At 48.6% G+C, this 20,593-nt stretch overlaps 2 protein-coding genes across 2 annotated transcripts; both read right to left on the reverse strand.

The window, feature by feature from the left end:
• Positions 1 to 4,141: 4,141 nt before the first annotated feature.
• On the reverse strand, positions 4,142 to 12,290 carry FAM50A (family with sequence similarity 50 member A). Its single transcript, XM_084790835.1, has 13 exons — positions 12,055 to 12,290; positions 10,784 to 10,868; positions 10,584 to 10,683; positions 9,952 to 10,097; positions 6,401 to 6,477; positions 6,195 to 6,261; positions 5,893 to 5,954; positions 5,653 to 5,729; positions 5,229 to 5,283; positions 5,016 to 5,064; positions 4,851 to 4,921; positions 4,611 to 4,721; positions 4,142 to 4,259 (listed from the first exon to the last, which is right to left on the reverse strand). Exons 1-13 carry the CDS (start codon positions 12,163 to 12,165, stop codon positions 4,251 to 4,253), a joined length of 1,020 nt encoding a protein of 339 aa, XP_084646961.1. The 5' UTR covers positions 12,166 to 12,290; the 3' UTR covers positions 4,142 to 4,250.
• A 1,323-nt stretch (positions 12,291 to 13,613) lies between these two features.
• On the reverse strand, positions 13,614 to 20,339 carry GDI1 (GDP dissociation inhibitor 1). Its single transcript, XM_084788906.1, has 11 exons — positions 20,017 to 20,339; positions 18,870 to 18,977; positions 18,597 to 18,696; positions 18,306 to 18,440; positions 17,688 to 17,886; positions 17,297 to 17,428; positions 16,189 to 16,288; positions 15,398 to 15,569; positions 14,996 to 15,140; positions 14,831 to 14,885; positions 13,614 to 14,741 (listed from the first exon to the last, which is right to left on the reverse strand). Exons 1-11 carry the CDS (start codon positions 20,059 to 20,061, stop codon positions 14,589 to 14,591), a joined length of 1,344 nt encoding a protein of 447 aa, XP_084645032.1. The 5' UTR covers positions 20,062 to 20,339; the 3' UTR covers positions 13,614 to 14,588.
• Positions 20,340 to 20,593: the final 254 nt, after the last annotated feature.

The following is a 20,593-nucleotide window of genomic DNA, read 5'->3' on the forward strand; positions in this document are numbered from 1 at the left end:
ACTTATAACCAGCCATACCTGATTTATTTGCATCAGTGAAGAAGGTGGGTACCCCTGAGATTGGTGACCTCTTTACAATACTTGGAAGGATCCAATTAGTTCTTTTTATAAACTGTATATGTTTGCTTTTTGGGTATCTATTATTAATGTCTCCCATATAGTTACTACAAGCTTTTTGCCAATCTTCATTAATTACCCATAATGACATAATCTCAGAATCAGTAAGAGGCACTACAATCTCTGCTGGGTCCTTTCCTGACAGTTGGTGCAACCTTATTCTTCCCTTTGTAATCAATTCAGAAATTTTCTCTATGTATGTTTTCAATTTTTTGCTTTGTTTATTTTCCAGGAATATCCATTCTATGATTCTGTCTTCCCTTTGCATAAGAAGCCCAGTAGGAGGATGTTTTGAAGGCAAAATAACCAGAATGCAACCATGTTCAGGATCAATTCTATCCCACATATGCCTTTTGAAGTTTTTGCTCCACCAGAAATTAACTCCTTTTCTGCCTCAGTGGTTAGACACCTTGGACTGTTTAAATCTGAATCCCCTTGTAATGTTTGAAACAAGTAACTTAACTCATAGGATTTTCATAAGCCATGATAAGTTTTAATGCCTGTTTGGTGTTAGAATCTGGCAACATCCTATTCATAGCAGATCCTAATCTCTGCAAAAATTCTGTAAAGGATTCCAGAGGTCCTTGGAATACTTTAGTAAATGGAATAGTTGTTTTCCCAGGTTCCTCTACCAGCTCCCAAGCTTTCAAGGCTGCCTTACGACATTGTCCAATCACTCTATCTTCAGCTTGAACGTGTTCTCTTAAGTTAGTATATTGTCCTTCACCAAGCAATTGATCTCTATTAATATTTATTCCCTGTGTCGTATTTTCTTGTTCTATTCTTACAGCCTCTGTCCGCCACCATGATAACCACTGTAACTGTTGTGCTGCTTCCAATACCGCTGAAACTAAATTTTTCCAATCTTGGGGAACAAGTCTATTCTGCGTGGCCCAGCTGTTTAACATTTGTTTAATGAAAGTAGAGTACATACCATATTTGACGACAGATTCTTTAAAATGTTTTAAATCCATCATGTCTACAGGACGCCAGGCCATTTTGACATAACCCTCAGCACCATTTTGCACGGGCACATGTCTTACAGTGACTGGAAAAGCTGAAGGTGTCTGGGTGACTCTGGAGGTGTCCTCCACCGGGACATTTTCCTCCAAAGACCTTTTGGTCTGTCTGCCTTCCTTTTCCTCTGGTTTCTGACCTTCTCCACCCTTTTTTATTGATTAATTTATTCATATTACATCTCATTGGTTGTCCCATCCCTTGTATCCTCCCATTCCTCCCTCCCTTCTCCACCCTTTTTAACCCAAGGTGCCTTCTGCTTTTCCAGCCCTTCCAGTTTTTTCTGCATTTTGCCCATTTGTTCAGTCAAGTCAGTAATTCTTTCCTAAAGGATAGAGCTTATTGACTCTTCTGGTTTTTTCTGGCTTTCCGGTCTATTTTCTGTCCTTCATCACTCCCAATTACCAAAAATTCTATCCGCTTTCCCATCCCTTCATTTTCTTTCCTCAGTCTTTCCATCTGTCCAGTCAAATCAGCAATCTTTTCCAAAAGGATAGAATTTACTGACCCTTCCGGCTTTTCTATGTTATTAGCCTTTCTTCTAATCCTTCTAAGAATGAAATACAATAAAAGAACAACTCCCTCTTAGTATAAGGCAGGAAAGAGTTTTGCAATGGCAGTTGCAACTTTGCTGATACCCTCAAACAGCATTTCTGTACCTTCAAATTCTGATTCTTCCCTGATACCATTAGAAACTGTGGAACCCATTGAGCCTCACATTGGGTGCCACCTGTATGCTCAATTATCTTAACCAATATATTTTACTAACAATTTAGCAACCGAGCATACGTCACTTATAACCCGACTAACCAAAATAGGAAATGAGGATTAATGGACACAATAACAAAACCGTAAGGATATCAGTTCAGAGGAACGATTCTCCTGGCACAATCAGCAGGATTTCTTCTGCTGGAACCTGGAGTAACCAGAACCTCAGCAGGAGCCAGAGCCCCGAAGCCTTCCCTTGAGCAGGTCTCTCTAGGAGCCTCTCCAAGTGCAGCCAAAACTATCCCAAGTCTCTAAAAAGCCCCGCCTACAGTTCTGGGCTCATTTATATATCTCCTCTCAGTCCGTTCACGGGATCTATTCAGCTGGCAACAATCAAGCTCCCACACGAGGTGGCCGGTCTTCTAGTGGATTAACCTCACCTGTTCTCTCACGAGACCATTCCAATCCCGCATTTGGGATCCTAAAAAACAGGTTTATCTCTCCTTCACAGGGTAGGCACAGATGTGGCAAGTAAACAATGATTTCTAGGCACCCATAAGCAGCCATGAGTGCTGGGATTGGGGAGAGGAGTTGGGAGGGTTACTTGCCAGGATCCCATGGCAGACGCAGCTAGGAGACACAAGGACCGGGGAAGGAGGCTTAAGGAAGTACCCCTACCCACTCTAGAGCCCTGACCAAGCCTGAGATCTGTCCCCACGTTCAAGAACAACAGCCCAGATAGGTGGTGATAGCACTCACCTGTAATCCCAGCATTTAGGCAGAGGCAGGTGGATCTCTGTGAGTTTGAGCCCAGTCTGGTCTACAGAGTGAGTTCCAGCACAGCCTGGGCTATGTAGAAAGAACTTGCCTCAATAAATAAATAAAATAAAATGGGTAAAATGAAGAATCTTCTGGTGTGGTCTGTGGAAGAGGTTGACAAAGATCTTAGTCTGGGTTCAGGCTGGCCTGGAACTTGTGCAACCCAGGTTAATCTCAAACACATGATCTCTCTGCTTCTACTTCCCAAGGGCTAGGATTATAGGTGTCCAGCATCCACTTGGCAAAATTACCAAAATATTATATAAATTTTACTTCAACAATAATGGTTTACAGCTGTGGAGATAGCTCAGTTGGCAAAGTTGTTTGCCTTGCAAACATGAGATTATGTTTAAACTCCAGAATCCCTATTTTTGTTTGTTTTTTTTTAAGTCATTTAAATTTCTTTTTTGGGGGGGAGGGATTTCCAGACAGGGTTTCTCTGTGTAGCCTTGGCTGTCCTGGACTCGCTTTGTAGACCAGGCTGGCCTCGAACTCACAGTGATCCGCCTGCCTCTGTCTCCCTGGGATTAATCCTTCTGCTGTGATTAAAGGTGTGCATCACCATGCCCAGCTTAAATTTTTTTATTATTTCATTTTTAAAAGTTTGTTCACTTTACAATCCGATTATAGCCCCTTCCCTTGTCTCCCAATCCCACCTTCTTTCCCTCCACCACTCCTCAGAATGGGGAGCTCTTCTCCCCTAACATCTGACCTCAGCCTATCAATTCTCATCTGGACTACCTGTGTCCTCTTACTCTGTGGTCTGGCAAGGCTACCCCACCAGGGGGAAGTGACAGGATCCATTTTTTTTTTCAAGACAGAGTAGCCCTGGCGGCCCTGAACTCACTTTGTAGACCAGGCTAGCCTCAAACTCACAGTGATTCAACTGCCTCTTCCTCCTGGGTACTGGGATTAAAGGTGTGAGCTACTCGGCTAGAATCCATATTTTTAAGAACCCAACAATGAAGCCAGGCATGGTAGCACACACCTTTAATCCCAGCACTAAGAAGGCATAAGCAGGTGGATCTCTATGAGTTCAAATCAAGGCCAGCCTGGTCTACAAAGAGAGTTCCAGGACAGCCAGGGCTATTACACAGAGAACTCCTGTCTTGAAAAATGAAAATAAATAAGTAAATAAATAAATAAACAGAGTTAAATAAAAAACCAACAATAATAGTATATAGTTGCAATTTCCACCCTGGAGAGGTAGACAAGTTAGCTCCCTGGGGCTCACCAACCTGCCAGCCTAATGTACTTGGCAAGCTCCAGGCCAGTGAGAGATCCTGTCTAAAAAAAAAAAAAGAAAGAGAGAAAGAAAGAAAAAGAAAAAAGAAAGAAGGAAAAGAAAGCTGGACAAGAGAATGACATCCAGGGTTACCTTCTGGTCTTCATACGACCACACATATATACACACACACACAACACACACACTATAAAATAAAGCGCAAATTCTTATAATGCAGGCACTGCAGCTCCAACATGTGGACTTTTTTTTTATTGTAAAACAAAACAAGGAATAGAGGCACCTGGAGCCCTGGAAACATGGGGGCACGCTGGGGAGAGACAAGGTCATGCCCACTTCTGGATGCTCACCGGATCTGGTGCAAGAAAAGGGGACAAACACAACAGAGGATGAAAAACAGAAAATAAGCAGGAGCAAGCTGGCATGTACCTCACACGCCCCTCCCCCAGCTCTGTGTGTGTGTGTGTGTGTGTGTGTGTGTGTGTGTGTGTTAGCGTGATAGTGGTCTTCTTGCCTCAGACTTCCTAGTGGTGGGATTACAGGCATGTGCCACTGAGTCGGATTAGTTACATCTGTTTTGCTAACAGGATGTTCCAGGGCCACTGAGAGCAGGGATGAGTCCTACTCTCTGACTTTGAGCTGCCCAGTTCAGCAGTGGGACCACCAAGAAGTATGTTCCCAGGACCTAACCTTCCTGCCTCCTTACCGTGTATTTGTCCCATTTCTTCTCTGGGTCATAGGGCTCCCAGCGACTGGCAGGAAAGATGTGCTTGTTCTTCTCGTACCAGCTCCTCAGGACCACTTTCCCTGCATGTGACTGAGGAATGAAGGCTGTGATTCAGGACCAGCGTATCTGACATTGCCTTCCTGTGACGTTTCCCCAAAGATAACCCCCCTAACAGGCTCAGAGCACCTTTGCCTGCACAGTGCCCTGGCACTATCATACCTCATCCTTCTCCACAGTGGCATCACTGAGCAGTCGTACATCATCATGAACATCAAAGTTGAAGAGTGGCCCTGGAGAAGAGAAGCAGTAATCACAAGACCATGCTCCTGCCCTTCGGAATATACTGGAGCAAGCTATAGAGTGAACTAGGCTGGAATCACTCACCACTTTTTCCGCGTGCCTTGGTGACGATGAAGTCATAGAAGCTGTGATGCTAGGAGCAGAGGGTGGGCAAGGCCAGTCTGATAATCTATCTAGGGTTCTATCACCCGCTCCTCCCCACACCCCTGCACCCACCAGCCCTGGGAGAGCACATAGCAGCATGACGACGTTGCTATGAAATCACAGCATGCATGACCCAGAGGTCAAGGGACTCACGTGAGGGATGATTAAATCCTCCTTGATGTACATGAGCTGCTCTACCCCTGCTGACCTGAGGGAGAGATGGGGGGATGAGCAACTGCAAGTCAGAAGAGTTGGCACAAGGGGCCAGAAAGTGGCAGTCCCTGCGCTTTAAGGCTTAATGTTTAAGGGAACTGTGTACTTTAGTGAACCTGGGATGGGAATTCCAGTGCCTTCCACTTCTAGACCATATCACCAAGGCGGGGCTCTCTCACCTAAGCTCTCTAGAGCAGGAAGGTAAGAAAAAAGAGCACAGCTCTCCTCTTCTGAGGAGCACAATACCCAGCATAACATCTTCCCAGCTGTTGAGCAGTCAGCAGAGTTTTCAGGTGCACCGGCTAAGAAGGCAGGCTCTTCACAGATGCCCAACACAGGCACACACAGTACATAACGTGCTCACCTGAGCTCACTGAAGTCCTTGCGCAAGATCTCAAGTGCTTTCTGCAGAAACTGCTGCATGGTGTTGCCCTTTTTCATCTGCAGAAGCAGGTATACATTGAGTTGGGAAGGAAAACAACAGCCCCAATAAATGTTCCCGAGAAGACAAAGACCCACCCTGCTACCACCAGAGCTTTGGCAAGCCTTCACTGTCAGCTACTTTCCATTGAACTCAAACCAAAGGAACCCTTCCATTACCTACCTTAACTGTGCGCCGGTGCCCAGAGCCATCCCAGTAACTGAAGGTGATTTCAATCTCTTCACCTACAAAGAGCAGCCTTAGCCAGGCGGTGGTATCGCACACCTTTTTAATCCCAGCACCCAGAAGGCAGAGGCAGGAAGATCTCTATGAACTCGAGGCCAGCCTGGACCACACATTTGGGTCATGTAGCCAAGGCTAGCTCAAACCAGCCAAAGATGGCCTTGAACTTCAAATCCTCTTGCCTCAGTCTCCCAAGTGCTGAGTGAAAAGCCTAAGCCACTATATCTAGCTACAGCACTCACTCTTGATTTTCTCCTGTTTGGCTTCCCACTCCTGGCGCAGTTCTTCCCGAAGCCGGTTCTCCTCCTCCTGAGAGAAAATGGAGGAAGGATGAAGTTCAGGGCTCTTTTAAAGGCAGGATCAACCCTTCCTGAGCCAAAGTTTCCACCAAGGCCAAGGTCATGATCAACAAACACTAAAGTCGGTACCAGTGCCAGGAAGTTTTTACCTCCCGGTCCCGGTCAGGTAAGAAGCTTGTGTCCACATCGGGGTTCTTCCCCAATTTCTTTTTCTTTGTGGTGATCTCTAGGGCAAACAAGACAAAGGCCATCTTATTTTTCAGGAAATGATTTTGTGGGTTTGTTTTTAGACAGAGTCCCATTTATGTGGCCTGAAACTCTCTATGTACAACAGACTGGGCTCAAACTGACAGGTATTGCCTGCCTTTTCCTCCCAAGTGCTATGATCAAAGGTGTGTAACACCATACCTGGCCTGAAACTGATTTTTTTTTTTTCAAGGCAGGGTTTCTCTGTGTAGCCTAGGCTGTCTTGGACTCACTTTGTAGACCAGGCTGACCTCAAACTCATAGTGTTCCACCTGCCTCTGCCTCCCGAGTGCTGGGATTAAAGCTGTGTGCCACCGTGGCCAGCCTCTGAAACTGATTTTGATTCCATGGACCTCTAAGGTCTCTCAGATCCTTGAAGCATGCTTTAAGAATTACTGACTTGGAGCCAGGCGTGGTGGCACACGCCTTTAATCCCAGCACTTGGGAGGCAGAGGCAGGAGGATCACTGTGAGTTCGAGGTCAGCCTGGTCTACAAAGCGAGTCCAGGACAGCCCGGACTGTTACACAGAGAAACCCTGTTTCAAAAAACCAAACAAACAAACAAAAAAACAAAAAGAATTACTGACTTGGGCCTGGCATGGTGGCACACACCTTTAATCCCAGCACTCGGGAGGCAGAGGCAGGTGGATCACTGTGAGTTCGAGGCCAGCTTGGTCTACAGAGTGAGTCCAGGACAGCCAAGGCTACACAGAGAGACCTTGCCTCAAAAAACCAAAATAAATAAATAAATAAATACATAAAATAAAATAAAATAATTAAAAAAAAACAAGTCAAACAAACAAAAAAGAATAACTGACTTGGGCCGGGCGTGGTAGCCCACTCCTTTAATCCCAGCATAGACAGGCAGATCGCTGTGAGTTCCAGGCCAGCCTGGTCTACAAAGCATGTCCAAGACAGCCAAGGCTATACAGAAAGAAACCCTGTCATGAGGGGCGGGGGGAGGAGAAGAACTGGGCTAGAGAGATGGCTCAGAGGTTAAGAGCACTGGCTGCTCCTCCAGATGTCCTGAGTTCAATTCCCAGCAACCACATGGTGGCTCACAACCATCTATAATGAGATCTAATGCCCTCTTCTGGCCTGCAGGTGCATATGCAGGCAGAGCACTGTGTACATAATAAATGAATACATCTTTAAAAAGAAGAAAAAGAACAACTGACTTAGTGGTACAGCCACAGTCGCACATACCATTAATCCCAGCACTTTGAAGAAGAGAGGCAAGTGGATCTGAGTTTAAGCCTAACTTGATGCACGCAGTAAGTGACAGACATGCCACAACCAAAGTGAGACCCTGTCTTCAAAAAAAAAAATCGTTTGGGAGGAAGAGGCAGGTGGATCTCTGTGAGTTCAAGGCCAGTTTCGTCTACAAATTGAGTGCAACACAGCCAAGGCTACATAGAGAAACCATGTCTCAGCAGGGTGTGGTGGCGCACGCCTTTAATCCCAGCACTCGGGAGGCAGAGGCATGTGGATCTCTGTGAGTTCGAGGCCAGCTTGGTCTACAGAGTGAGTCCAGGACAGCCAAGGCTTTCACAGAGAAACCGTGTCTCCAAAAAAAAACAAAAAAGGAAACCCTGTCTCTAAAGGCAAAAACAAAAACAAAAAGAAACCATGTCTCAAAAAAAAAGAAAGAAAGAAAGAAAAAGAAAAAAAGAAAGAATGTGGTGGCACACGCCTTTAATCCCAGCACTCAGGAGGCAGAGGCAGGTGGATCTCTGTGAGTTCGAGGCCAGCCTGGTCTACAGAGTGAGTCCAGGACAGCCAAGGCTACACAGAGAAACCCTGTCTTTAAATAAAAACAAGAAAAAAACCACCAACAACAAAAGAATTCCTGCTAACCTAGATAAATAGCAAGTATAAACTAAAAGAAAGAAAACTAGATCTCAGGGCACTGGAATCTTCCTCTAACATCCCAAAATTAAATCTCCAGAGGAAAGGGGAAACCCACCAAGCCACGGCTTTCAAAAGCCCCAGTAAAGCAGCTATGGTGGCATACACCTGTAATCCTAGCACTCAGACGGCTGAGACAAACGCAGTGAAATCTGCAGGTTAACCTAGACTATATAATGAGACATTCTGAAAAAAGTATCCCAGTGATACACAGTGAGGTTAACAACCTTTCCACTAGCCTCTCCAATCCAGAACAGCTTCAAAAGTGGAGGCAAGGTGACTATCAAGGCCAGCCTGAGCTACATGAGCCTATGTCTCAACAGAACTCAAGTAAAAAACCCCACTAATTGCCACATATACCCCTGAGCACTCCTTACCATGTATCTAGCTACACAAGATAAGACTTGGGCTAAATGCACGACTAAAGTTTCAGTGGAAGGGCCCAGTGTGCTAGTATACACACTGGAAAAATCGAGGAGGATCAAGTTAAGGCCAGCCTTGGCTACATCAGACCCTTTCTCAATAAGAGAAAAGTTTTAAAAATTATAGTGGCAAGCCGGGTGGCGGCGGCGCACGCCTTTAATCCCAGCACTCGGAAGGCAGAGGCATGTGGGTCTCTGTGTTTGAGGCCAGCTTCGTCTACAAAGTGAGTCCAGGACAGCCAAGGCTACAGAGAAACCTTGTCTTGAAAAACAAAAAACAAAAAAACAAACAAATAAAAACAAAAACAAAAACAAATTACAGTGGCTGAAAGCCTACATGGCTAAAATGACAGCTATGACCTAACTTGCTCCAAGTCTTCAGAGCCACCCTTTGTCCTGTTATTTCAGTCCAACTTTCACCTCATTATCTGCTCCTCTTACCTACTCCTATCTCTGCAGCTAATGAAAGAGCCCTTACACCGCACCCAACTATCCCCATGTGACTCTTTCCCCACACTGATCTATCAACTTCCCTTGGGCTCTAGGGAGAGCAGCCATCCTGACTGTCCTGAGCCCATACTGACCCTGTGGCCTGGCCAAGGCCAGAGCAGATGCGTATATATAGGGATGTACTTTGGAGGCACAAGGTTTCAGCAGGCAGAGATCAAATTCACCAATCATAATTAAACGGTGCCCAGTGGTCACTGTGGTCACCAGTAGTGGGCAGCTTGCACACCTGGCAGTGCATTCACCACCATTCCTATTATTCGGAGAGTTTAGCGGGCAAGCCTAGTCCAGAGTCGACTCTGCCTCCTCAGTTTGTCCTGTGTGCTCCAAAGGCTAGCTTTTGGATCCTTAGACTAAGCATTGTACTGTAACTTCTCACACTAGCGGCTCCTGTACAGGGACTATTGGCCTAGCTCTGACTCAGTTTATCATTTCAGTTTAGCTTTAAAAAATGTTGCTGCCTCAGTTTTGACTATCTTTCCCTGAGTCAAACTGGGGACCACAAGCCCAGTAGGTGACTGAGGCTATTAAAAAAAAAAAAAAGAGTATGCTTCTTCCTTTGCCAGCCCAAACATTAGCGCGAACGCCAGGACAGCTCTGGCGGGCAGTGCCCTCACCTTCCCTCTCCAGCTCCTCCTCATACATGGCCACCTCTTCCTCCTCTTCACCTCCCTCCTCTTCTTCCTCCAAGGTGAAGGACAGGCTAGAGATCTTCCGCTTGGCCTCCTTCTTGCGCTCCTTTTCTCGCAGCTTCTCTAGCTTCCTACCAAGGCATGGATGGTCATCATGCCCCACGTTCCTGCCCTGAGGCCCCTTCCCTGACCCAGAGCCACTGTGTGCCTAGCATGGGGTCCACTCAGCACGGGCTGGATCTCCCCAGCACCCCACGGGGATTCTATTTGCCCTAGTTTACTTCAAGGTCAAGCGCAGGGCTCTGATTATGACACGCCAAGCATAAAAGACACAGGGGTCATAGGACAGAGAGGAATCGGGACAATGCAGGCTGTTCAGGCACCCAAGAAAAAGAAAGGGCTCAGAAAGGACTCACCACCTTTACAGAGGAACAGAAAGAAAGACAAACCTGGAAAGTGAGAACCAGTGTGGAGCTCAACAGATACCACAACTGCTCCCAAAGCAGGAAATGGGTTCTCCCTGTGGAACTCGGACAGCCTGACCCCCCCCCCCCCCGGAGTTCCCAAGCACTAAGCTGCACTGTAACGGGGCTGCTGAGGGAGGGTGAGGGACCCACAGCTGCAGCTCCTTTGACTGCTCCTTCTTTGCCAGCTGCTTCTCCCGCTCCTTCACCAATGCCTCCTGCTTGGCCTTCATGTCATTCAGAGTCACAAGACCTGTGAGGCAAGGAGACATGACAGGAAACACTGGTCACCAGGGGCCAGCCAAGGAGCAGCTCCTGGGTCTGGAAGAAGGTGGTACAAGTGCCCTGCTCACCCACAGTACTGGACTTGAGCTCTGCTTCCACAGCATCATAGTGTGCAGAGAACTTCTTGTCAATGTTGGATTTCATTATGTTTTCCTGCAGGGGAAGGACACATCAGTGCAGAAGTGACAGAGTGACAGGTCCTAGACCTGTGCCTGGACATGCTCTGGGGCGATCTTAGAAAAGACATGCCCTTCCTTTTCTGGGAAGAAGGGTCCAGGAGGCTGGGAGAGCCAAAGGCGCTGACCTTTCCTTGGCATTCCTGAACTGCTGGAGACCACGCCCCTTCAGTAGCCTGCAGCCATCCATCATCCTACCTCACCCTGGGCCTCTTTCCTACCCAGCCTTTAAGCTCCTGAGACCCAAGCCATGAGATTTCAGGAAAGGATAAATGAGGAAAAGCGGGATCAAAAGGTCCCTCACTCCACTCCACGCCTGCTGAATTTTTCTCCTTTTTGGCCCAGGATGCTGCTGTCAGCAGCTTTTCAGAGGGCCAGTGTTCTTCAGGCCAGCCCCACCTTAGTAAGTACCATGTAGGTCCCATGTAGGGGTCTCCATTGGGCAGCCAGCAGAGCTAGACTTCCAGCTGTCACCAAGGCACTGGGGTAAAGCTGGAGGACTAGGTGGCAGTACAGGAGTGACTGAGGGTTGATAATCCCTCCATCTGAACACTGGCTGTTGGGGTTGCCTTCTCACGTCCCTCGACAGGAAGCGCTCACCTGAAGAGCTAAAGCCCTACTCTTCTCATGAGTCTTGCACAAAGGATCAAGTTGGATCTCCTCAGCACCACGCCCTTGAACCCAGTGACCACTCACTGAAGAAGCCCTGAAGGAAGAACTAGCACTCCGGGGTGCTAAAGGCTCTGGAACAAGCCCCAGGAGCATATCCCTGACCCTCTCCACAGGAGGCGAGCTCTTCCCAGTATGCACTGGAAGGCTGGAAACATGAACTATGATATTCTGGACTTAGGCGTGCCAGGGAGTCATGCCCAACATCAGCGTTACTAAGAATCACTGACTGTGGCTACCTTCTCTAGAAGTTTTCACACGCTAGGGTACCAACCTCTGACATGGCTCAACACTGAGCCCATTTTACAGATTAGACTGTGTCGACTGACTTCCTTTACCAGCCAGAGATGCCCAAGCGAGTCCCGCCCCGGACGCGGGCCCGCCCTCCAGGCACTCCTAGCCCGCAGTCGGGGTCTCCCAGAGAGAAGTAACAAGAGACCGCCAGGGGGCCCGAGCGGAGCGCATGCTCTGAGGCGCCCCGGCCTGGCCCACACCTCTGCAATTCTCTGCTTCATCTGCTCCATTTGCTCACGCTGTTTCTCCCTCTTCTTCATCAGGTGCATGGCGCGGCCCGCCTCGCTTGCGGCCCCCTTGTACTGAGCCATGATGGCGGCGGCGGCGGCGGCGGCGGCGTTGAAACTGACTTCGGCTTGGGGGAGTCCTGACGGCGGCGGCAACAACAGCGGCGGCAGCGGCAATTTAGTCAGCTAACGTGTGACGTCAGCCACCAGGGAACGTACGGACGCCTGCCCTACGCCCGCGGCTCTGGCACGTGATCGCACCTCGCCCCGCCCCACAGGAGGTGGGGTCCATCCCACACGGAGTCCTGAGAAGTCGCAAGTCCTTTCTACTGGCTCTTGTAACACAGAGCTGAGTCCTCTAGCTTCCTGCATGCGGTCAAATTTAACTGCTATCTTAAACTAGGCCTCTAGTCCTCCTGACTTTCTCCTGTTGCTCCCAAGGCTGAGTTCGTCGCTCCTCTGATTTGGCTGATGGAGCTCTTTCAGCCACAACTCAGTCCTCCTTCCCTCTGAGATTAAGTCAACACTGTGGTCACATACTGACATTATTTGGCTGCTTAGATTTTTTTTTTTAATTTAACTATCAACCAAGTCTACCTAGGTCTGAGTGCTTTTGCTTCCCCAGGACTGAGGCTGGTTCCTGGTGCCCTGTCCTCTTAAAAAACTGTGCATGAGGTTAAAGAGGTGGCTCAACCAGTAATGGACAGTACTAAATATTCTTACAAAGGACCTAGGTTTGATTACCAGCAGGTCACAAGTGACTTTTACTCCAGTTCCTGGAGATCCAACACCTTCTACTGGCCTCTGGAGGCAGCAGATGTGCAAGTGGTATACATTCACCTAGGAAAACACCCATACACATAAAATTTTAAATGTGTACAGCCAGCCGGGTGTGGTGGCGCACACCTTTGATCCCGGCACTCGGGAGGCAGAGGCAGGCGGATCACTGTGAGTTTGAGGCCAGCCTGGTCTACAAAGTTGTGGATATCCAGGGCTACACTGAGAAACCCTGTCTCAAAAAAAAAAAAAGAAAAAAGAAAAAAAAAAGAAAAGTGGGGGCTGGAGAGATGGCTCAGCGATTAAGAGCACTGACAGCTCTTCCAGAGGTCAATTCCCAGCAACCACATGGTGGCTCACAACCACCTATAATACGATCTGATCATACTGTATACATAATAAATCTTTTTTAAAAGAAATTTTAAAGTGTGTGTGTGTCTGCACAAGCCATGGAACATGTACAGAGGTCATATTGTGGAGTCAGTTTTCTCCTTCCACCTTTACATGACCTCCAAAGACCAAATTCAACATAACCGGGAAAATGCCCTTACCAACTGAAGCCTTCACCTGTGCTATCTATCCTGCCTCTGAGAGCGCAAAATGGCCTTGAACCCAAGCCGCCACATCTAGTCAACACCAGCTCACCTACTTCACCTGCCTTGACCCTTGAGGATACAGTTCTAATTCTAGAACCGACGTTTCCCCATTCCTGCAAAACAACCCAACTTTTGAGCAAAGAATCTAAAGATCCAGAGTCAGGTTTCAACAGTTTTATTGGGAGGTTTTTTTCTTCTGTGAAATACACTAGAGGTTGGGGAAGGGGACACATTCACTTTGCAAGATAAGGGTTTCCCACCACTAAAGGAAAAAGCATGGGGCAGGGCACACTGGGATTTGGATCCACTTTCCCACCTTCTTCTGCTTTGCTCACATTACATTTCCTCAGATAACACAACACAAAGAAATTCAAAATAGGTCAACCTCCGAGAGGGGATGGGGGGACGACAGGGAAAGGGCATCACAGCTAAACCTTCCCCCTACCCCAGAGTTTGCTGGGGCTAGGAGAGGGCAGGGTAGCTTACTGTACAGCCCTAGGCTGCACAGAAAGGCTGAGGTCTCAGACAGGTAGGACAAAGTTAATAAATTAGAATAAATTATAAGGGGGAAAAGGAATGCAATTTTGTGCTGGGAGGCTCCCTTCTCTCCAACACATAAAGAGTTGTGGGAGGAGATGGGGTATTTCCAAAGGCCACTACATTGGGAATAAGAGCAGTTGGGAGTAGTCAGCTTTTTCTCCACTCCTTCCCAAACAGCAGATCTGGGGGATGGGGGTATGTACACACACATAAACATACACATACACACAGAGGGAGAGAGGGAGGGAAGGAGGGAGGGAGGGAGGGAGGGAGGGAGAGAGGGAGAGAGGGAGAGAGACAGACAGACAGACAGACAGACAGACAGACAAAATGAATGACAGAGACAGAGATCCTCTTTTCCTAGCACAAGGGCAGGCCAAGAAAGAGGACACTATCCAACTCCCATCTCCCAAACCATCACTAAGGTTAAGGATTTGGTCAGTGAATCAAATCAATGAGGTGGGTGACTGGAATGTGGTGGGGGAAGCAGGAGATGCTGGAAACAGGGATACCCAGCCATACCATCTCCCCTGCCCTAGAGAAGGACACACAGTTGGGAAGAGGGGAGCAGAGCTGGAGGAGGGGAGTCAGCAATCACTGATCAGCCTCTCCAAAGACATCATTCTGTTTGCGCTTCATGTTCTCAAAATCGAAGGCTGAACCAGCCATGCGTTTGTAGATATCTTTGATGTCATTGCAGGTGGTCTCAAAGTGTGTGGTGGCATCATAGGAGCAGGAACAGAACACCTGTAAATAGGCAGAACCCCAGGGCTCAGGGAAGTCCAGGCAGAGGATGTTGGGGCTTGGTCTGGTTGCTGCCCAAAAGAGCTTCTTACCTGACTCTCAGAACCATCATCAATGGGCTCATATAAATCACTGATTGCCACAAACCTGAGGGGCAAATGGAAGAAAGGGGAGAAGAAGAGAAATTTCTCATAATGGGCCTTGCCCATTCCTGGTCTTCAATCCAGTCCCCCATCAAGTTTGACTCCGCTCCTCACTTCTGGTCAATGGGTTCCAATAGCTCCAAAGCAGGCTCAACCTCCTTTTCTGGTTCTGCAGTCTCCACGGTGGTGCTGGCAATGGCGATGTATTTTCCCTGTGCGGCCACGTTGTGTGCATAGGATATCATGCACACATATATGTCTGACCACAAGAAGCACTTGGTTAACATGTGCCAGAGGAAACAGCCACACAAAAAGGTAGTTCCTAAGAGCTGGACAGGAATCTGACCCATCTGCCCCCAGCCCATCATGCAGGAAGTATCCAAAGTGTCATTATGAAGAAGTTCAGGCCATCCAATCCCCAGGTATATTCTGTGACAAAATGTCACAACGTTTTGGACTTCTTGTGAAAGAAGAGAGGCAAAGCAACAGAAGGGAGTCCTTCATGGTCTGGCCTACCTGATTTTCTGTTGACCTGGTTTTGAGGGATGATAATTTGGCAGGAATTGGCATCATTGGTGTTCTTGATGGGGTGGCTGAGGATACAGATGATGCGAATAACTTGGCCAGCCTTTCGTACACGGTCTGGGATGTAGCTGGGGTCACAGATTAGCTGCTTGCAGCGGGCCACCTGTGAAAGTACCAGAAAATTTTGCACCTGCCAGATCACCCCTTGCCCTAGATAGTGTTAAACTGAGCCAAAAGTAAAGCTGGGCAGCTCTGAGCTGTCGTCACTATCCTGCCTTGAAGGTCAGAGAGGTGACCCTACTGCTGAACTACAACAATCACAAATACATTTTTTGCTGTTGCTGGAGTTTTTGTTTGAGACTGTTTGGCCCAAATTAATCTCAAACTCAGTATCTGGAATTCTTCCATCAGCCACCTCAGTGTTCATACCACATCAGGCTGAAGGACTGTTCAGGGTGGGATGGGGTGGGGTGGGGGCTAGGCATGTACCTCAGTTGGTAGAGTACTTGCCTAGCATGCATAAAGCCCTAGGTTAGATTTCCAGCAATGCATAAAGCAGGAATCTTGACGCCCACCTGTAGCCCAGCATCAAGAAGGTGGAAGCACAAGAATTAAGAGTTGAGCCTCAGCTACATAATTTGAGGTCAGCCTGGGCTATGTGACACTCTTTCCAAAAGAACGCTTTCCAGACTCCAGGCACAGCACGTGACTTCTTAAGGATCCTTGATTTAGATCAAACCTTACCCAAAGCATGGTAACACAAATGCACAGGGCAGACTTACCTCTCCCTCAGATTTCACACCCACCACCTTGCCATTCTCCATGATGATGTCATCTACAGGTTTGTTCAGCATATATGTTCCCCCATAGATCGCACTTAATCTATAGTAAAGAAAACGATAGAGAACTCTCTTCAGGAGAACGGGAACCAGTTCTGCTATAGTCTCGCCACCCCACCTGTGAGGTAGAGAAAACTACCCAGGCAGACAGAGCTCAACTCCAACTCTTTCAGGTGTCCCTCCCATGAATTTAGGGCCCATCTTGACATATTCTTTCCTCTCTGGTATTTCCATCCAAAATAGTCTCTTCTCCAAAGGGTCAATGAGGGTGGCATGCAGGAATAGCTCCACGTGGAGACAGTCCAGGACTATATACTAAAACTCTCTGAAAAAGAACCAGCCCCCAAGGAGACCCAGACTCAATGTTCTGGGTGCTAGACTCAGTGCAGACACTAGCAGGACCTGGGGAGACTATATTCATGGTGACCTGGTCCCTTATTTCACATTTCCACCATGTGGGTGTTAGAACCGAACCTGGTTCCTCTGTAAAAACAAGTCCACTTATCAGCTGAGCCATCTCTCTAGCCTCTACTCTGTATTTTAATGCACTAGGGCTATGCCCCAATATCCAGGGATGGAGCATATACATGAAAATTAGATGGGAAATTAGGAGACACTACAAAAATGTTCAAGGCATAATTTCTTTTCTTTTTTTTTTTTTTTTTTTTTTTTTTTGGTTTTTCGAGACAGGGTCTCTCTGTGTAGCCTTGGCTGTCCTGGACTCACTTTGTAGTCCAGGCTGGCCTCGAACTCACAGCGATCCGCCTGCCTCTGCCTCCCGAGTGCTGGGATTAAAGGCGTGCGCCACCACGCCCGGCTTCAAGGCATAATTTCTATTCTTTGTTTTTGGTTTTTTTTGAGACAGGTTTCCTCTGTGTAACTGCCTTGGCTGTCCTGGACTTGCTTTGACCAAGCTGGCCTCAAACTCACAGAGATACACCTGCCTCTGCCTCCTGAATGCTGGGATTACAGGCCTGCACCACCATGCCAGGCTGTTATTTCCATTCTTGACCCTAGTCTTATTCGGTAATGCCAACTGACAGATCCTCACCTTGCAAAGCCCTGGGGTAGCTCACCCAGGCCATAGAGTGGGTACAAATATGGGCTCTTGCCATACCGGGCTAGGGACTCACTGTACAACTTGATGCGGTTAATAGTCTCAAGACAGGGCTGATCCAGGTACCTAGGGAACGAAAGCCAGGGAAGATGCTTTGGGAGCAGCACTTTTGTTCACTTGCAAAGACACCAACCAGCCTTCCCACCACCCTCTGTGACTGGGCAAAGACATGGGTCAAATGGAGAGGGATGGAAACGTGACAGGTGAGCCTATAGCTGAGTTTAAGGGACATGCAGGGCAGGCAATGGGTACAATAGGTAGGTGTGATGAGGGCAAGGTGTGAGCCAGACAAGGGGCTCCCGCCACCAGCCAGCTTTCCCCTCACTCATCAGTGCGGTAGAGCGCCAAGGCGTGGCCAGTGAAATCAATGACATCTTGGCCCAGGTCAAACTTCCGGTAGACATCACGCATGCTGGTGGTCTGGGGGTCCACACCCTCAAAGGTTTTGGGATCATTCTCATCAAAGTTTGCCACAAACACCAAGAATTTTCGGAAGCGTCGTTTTTCAAACATGCCCATCAGATCTGAAGGGTATTAAGAAGACCCTCTGCAATACTGAGACATAAAACTCCTCTTCCCATCAGAGCAGCCCAGGAAAACCAGCGCCCTGGCTCCCACCAGAACTCTTGTCATGTAGCACCGCCCCACCCTTCTTGGCTTCAGCTTTTCTATTCATAGGAAGATGCTCTCCCAGCTCCACTTAGGGATGTTACAGGGGGTCAAGTAGGCCCACTGCCATAAAGGAATCTTCTATGAGATTCCTTTCTGGCAACTTGCCAGGAAGGTTAGCACAGTCATTAGAGATACTATAAAGCAAGGGGACTCTAAGACTCCATGGAGTTAAGATCAGGCTCTCCTTTGCCTCAGACTTTTTCCTAACTTCCTGAGAATAATCTGTCTCCTTCTGCCCTGTTATTTTCTGGTTAAGGGAACTCATACTCACTAGAAGCCAAGGCCTCAGTCTCAGTGGATGGCACTTTGTAGATCTTGCCCCCCTTGTACACAAAGCTGCCCTCTACCACCTTGAAGTCCAGGTAACGAGTTACTTCTGTATACAGTAGCATCTTTACCAGCTGACCTGTGTCCAGAGGGGGTAAGGGACATCAGTGTGGTTTCCTTTAAAAGCTCTCAGCAGTCTGACTGACCTTATTATGGAGCTTGCCCCTGCCCTCTGCTCTTCCCAACTCCAACCCCACCCAATCACCACATACAGTATCTTCTTAATCTCCCTCACCATTGGCCATGAGGAATTTGGGGATCAAGTCAACATTCCAGTCTCGGCCCCGGCCCATTGATTCAGGGGGCCCTTCCAGCAACTGAAAGCGCTTATATAGCTGTAAGCAGGGCAGGAAGAAAGAAAATGTCAAGAACCATCCCCCTCCCCCCACCCCGCCATCTCCCAATCTCCTGCCCAGGACTTGGGAATTACTTTGCCCCCATACCCCTACATGAGAGACTAACAAGAGACAAGGGGTCTGGGTCTAAGCTCCGGTCCAAGCAGCCTTACCTCCTCCAGGGGTGTGATGGAAGAGCTCTCACCCCCATAGTAAGGGTTTCGATCCATGTGCAGCACCTTCTTTCCGTTCACAGACATGATGCCAGACAGGATGCATTCCTAGGGGAGGGTGACATTTGCAGCTATATTCCCATCTGCCCTCCAACCTGCATCCCTCATTTGTCCCTGCCTCATACCCACCAAGAATTTCATAATGCAAAGCCCTGGCTCTTTGCAGTACCTAAAACTAGGGAGGGGGAAGAAGCCTTGATGTGATGTTTCCTGGGCAAACAGTGAACTACTTAGAGCATTAAAGGAGGCTTAGGGAAGCAGGGCTTCCAGAAGACTCGAGGACAGTCTTCTGGTCCCAACAAGCTAAGAAAGTATCTACCTGCTGAGCCCACAAAAAGATGGGAGAAGAACCAATTCAAATGGCCTTGAAAGAGAAGGCCCCACCCTGCTCCTCCTTCAAAGGGCAGGAGCCCCTGACTCTTCTGGCTCTATCCACCGTCTAGAATCAGGGTTCAAAGCAAAAAGATTTAGAGGAAGGGGGGAAGACAAACCTCCTCACCAGTCACCGTCACTAGCTCAAGGACAAAGGCTGAGGATATGGGAAACCGAGTTGGAGTAGAGGGATTGTGGTTACTACCCCCCACTGCTGCTGCTTCTGGAACATTCCCTGGGCTCCCAGTCCCCTCCCAAAAGGCAGAAAGACAGAATGAGGGTCCACCCTTGGAAAGCCCCCATACCCATATTCCATGACCTAGTATGATCACCACAAGATGGTAAGGGATGCTAATCAAGGTATCAAGCAGATAATGAGTACAGGCAAAGGGTGGGGGTAGGATGCAACGGGTCCAGTAGGGGGGGGGTTGTTTTTCACCTCAGTGACAGGGAAGATGAGAGGAGTGGGGGGGGGGTGCTAAGATCTAAGGTGCAGGGATGCAGGCTGAAAGGGGACCCTCTACGGAGTTGGGAATACGGCAGGGCAGTTGACATCCTGGGGTGAAGTAGTTGGGTGGGCATAGGGTTGGCTTTTCCAGGACCGGAGCCAAGAACGCAATGATGGGAGGATGGGGCAGGTAGCCCGGACTCAGCATCACCGCGGGGGATGGGGGAGGTATGATGCACGGCTATGGGCGCCTGAGGTGGCACTTACGGTGAGACCTGTCCCCAGCACAATCACATCGTATTCCTCGTCCATGGTCAGGCCTTGGTACCAGCGCCCGCTCGGCTCCTCCTCCTCCTTCACCACACCAGCCTCTGCCGCTGCTGCTACCGCCGCACTGAACCAAAGATGGCGGCTATCACTAGCCTCCCGATTCCTCCGCCGCGTCAAAGAGTCCCTCACCCTCCTGGGGCCCGCCACACCCAACCAAAGCCACCGTTTCTCCTGATTGTTTTCTTGGAGGGATTCTGGTGTCTGGGTCCCAGCACTAGAACCACTGCGTGGGTAACCGGCTCTTCGCGAGTCTAGAGAAATACGGGGCGGGGCGGCCTGGCGGCAGGTGCTGCGTCTCGGAAAGATCCTTGCGCGGGAGCCGCGCGCGCCCCGCCCCGCCCCGCCCCGCCCCGCGCGCTCCCGCACCGCCCCCTGGGAGAAGTCGCAAGGCCTTGCGGCTTGTTGGTGTGTCATAGCAGCTGGCAATAGCGCTGAGAGAGCTGCCATTGTCTCTCCCAAAGCCTGGAGAAATAACAGGCCTAACTCGTTATAGTATCAGCTTGCTGAAGACCCT

The sequence above is a fragment of the Acomys minous genome (genome assembly GCF_964271855.1).
Source record: "Acomys minous genome assembly, chromosome: 7".
NCBI lineage: Eukaryota > Metazoa > Chordata > Mammalia > Rodentia > Muridae > Acomys > Acomys minous.

What these genes read in the sequence shown, in the direction of transcription:
- FAM50A (XM_084790835.1), bottom strand. Translation starts at nt 12,165, where the DNA reads ATGGCTCAGTACAAGGGGGCCGCAAGCGAGGCGGGCCGCGCCATGCAC. An exon ending in AGGATTTAATCATCCCTCAC is followed by an intron (nt 5,065 to 5,228) that starts GTGAGTCCCTTG and finishes CTCTGCTCCTAG; the next exon opens with CATCACAGCTTCTATGACTT. An exon ending in CCACTGTGGAGAAGGATGAG is followed by an intron (nt 4,722 to 4,850) that starts GTATGATAGTGC and finishes TTCATTCCTCAG; the next exon opens with TCACATGCAGGGAAAGTGGT.
- GDI1 (XM_084788906.1), bottom strand. Translation starts at nt 20,061, where the DNA reads ATGGACGAGGAATACGATGTGATTGTGCTGGGGACAGGTCTCACC. An exon ending in TGCTGGGGACAGGTCTCACC is followed by an intron (nt 18,978 to 20,016) that starts GTAAGTGCCACC and finishes ACCCTCCCCTAG; the next exon opens with GAATGCATCCTGTCTGGCAT. An exon ending in CTACCCCAGGGCTTTGCAAG is followed by an intron (nt 16,289 to 17,296) that starts GTGAGGATCTGT and finishes TCTTTACTATAG; the next exon opens with ATTAAGTGCGATCTATGGGG.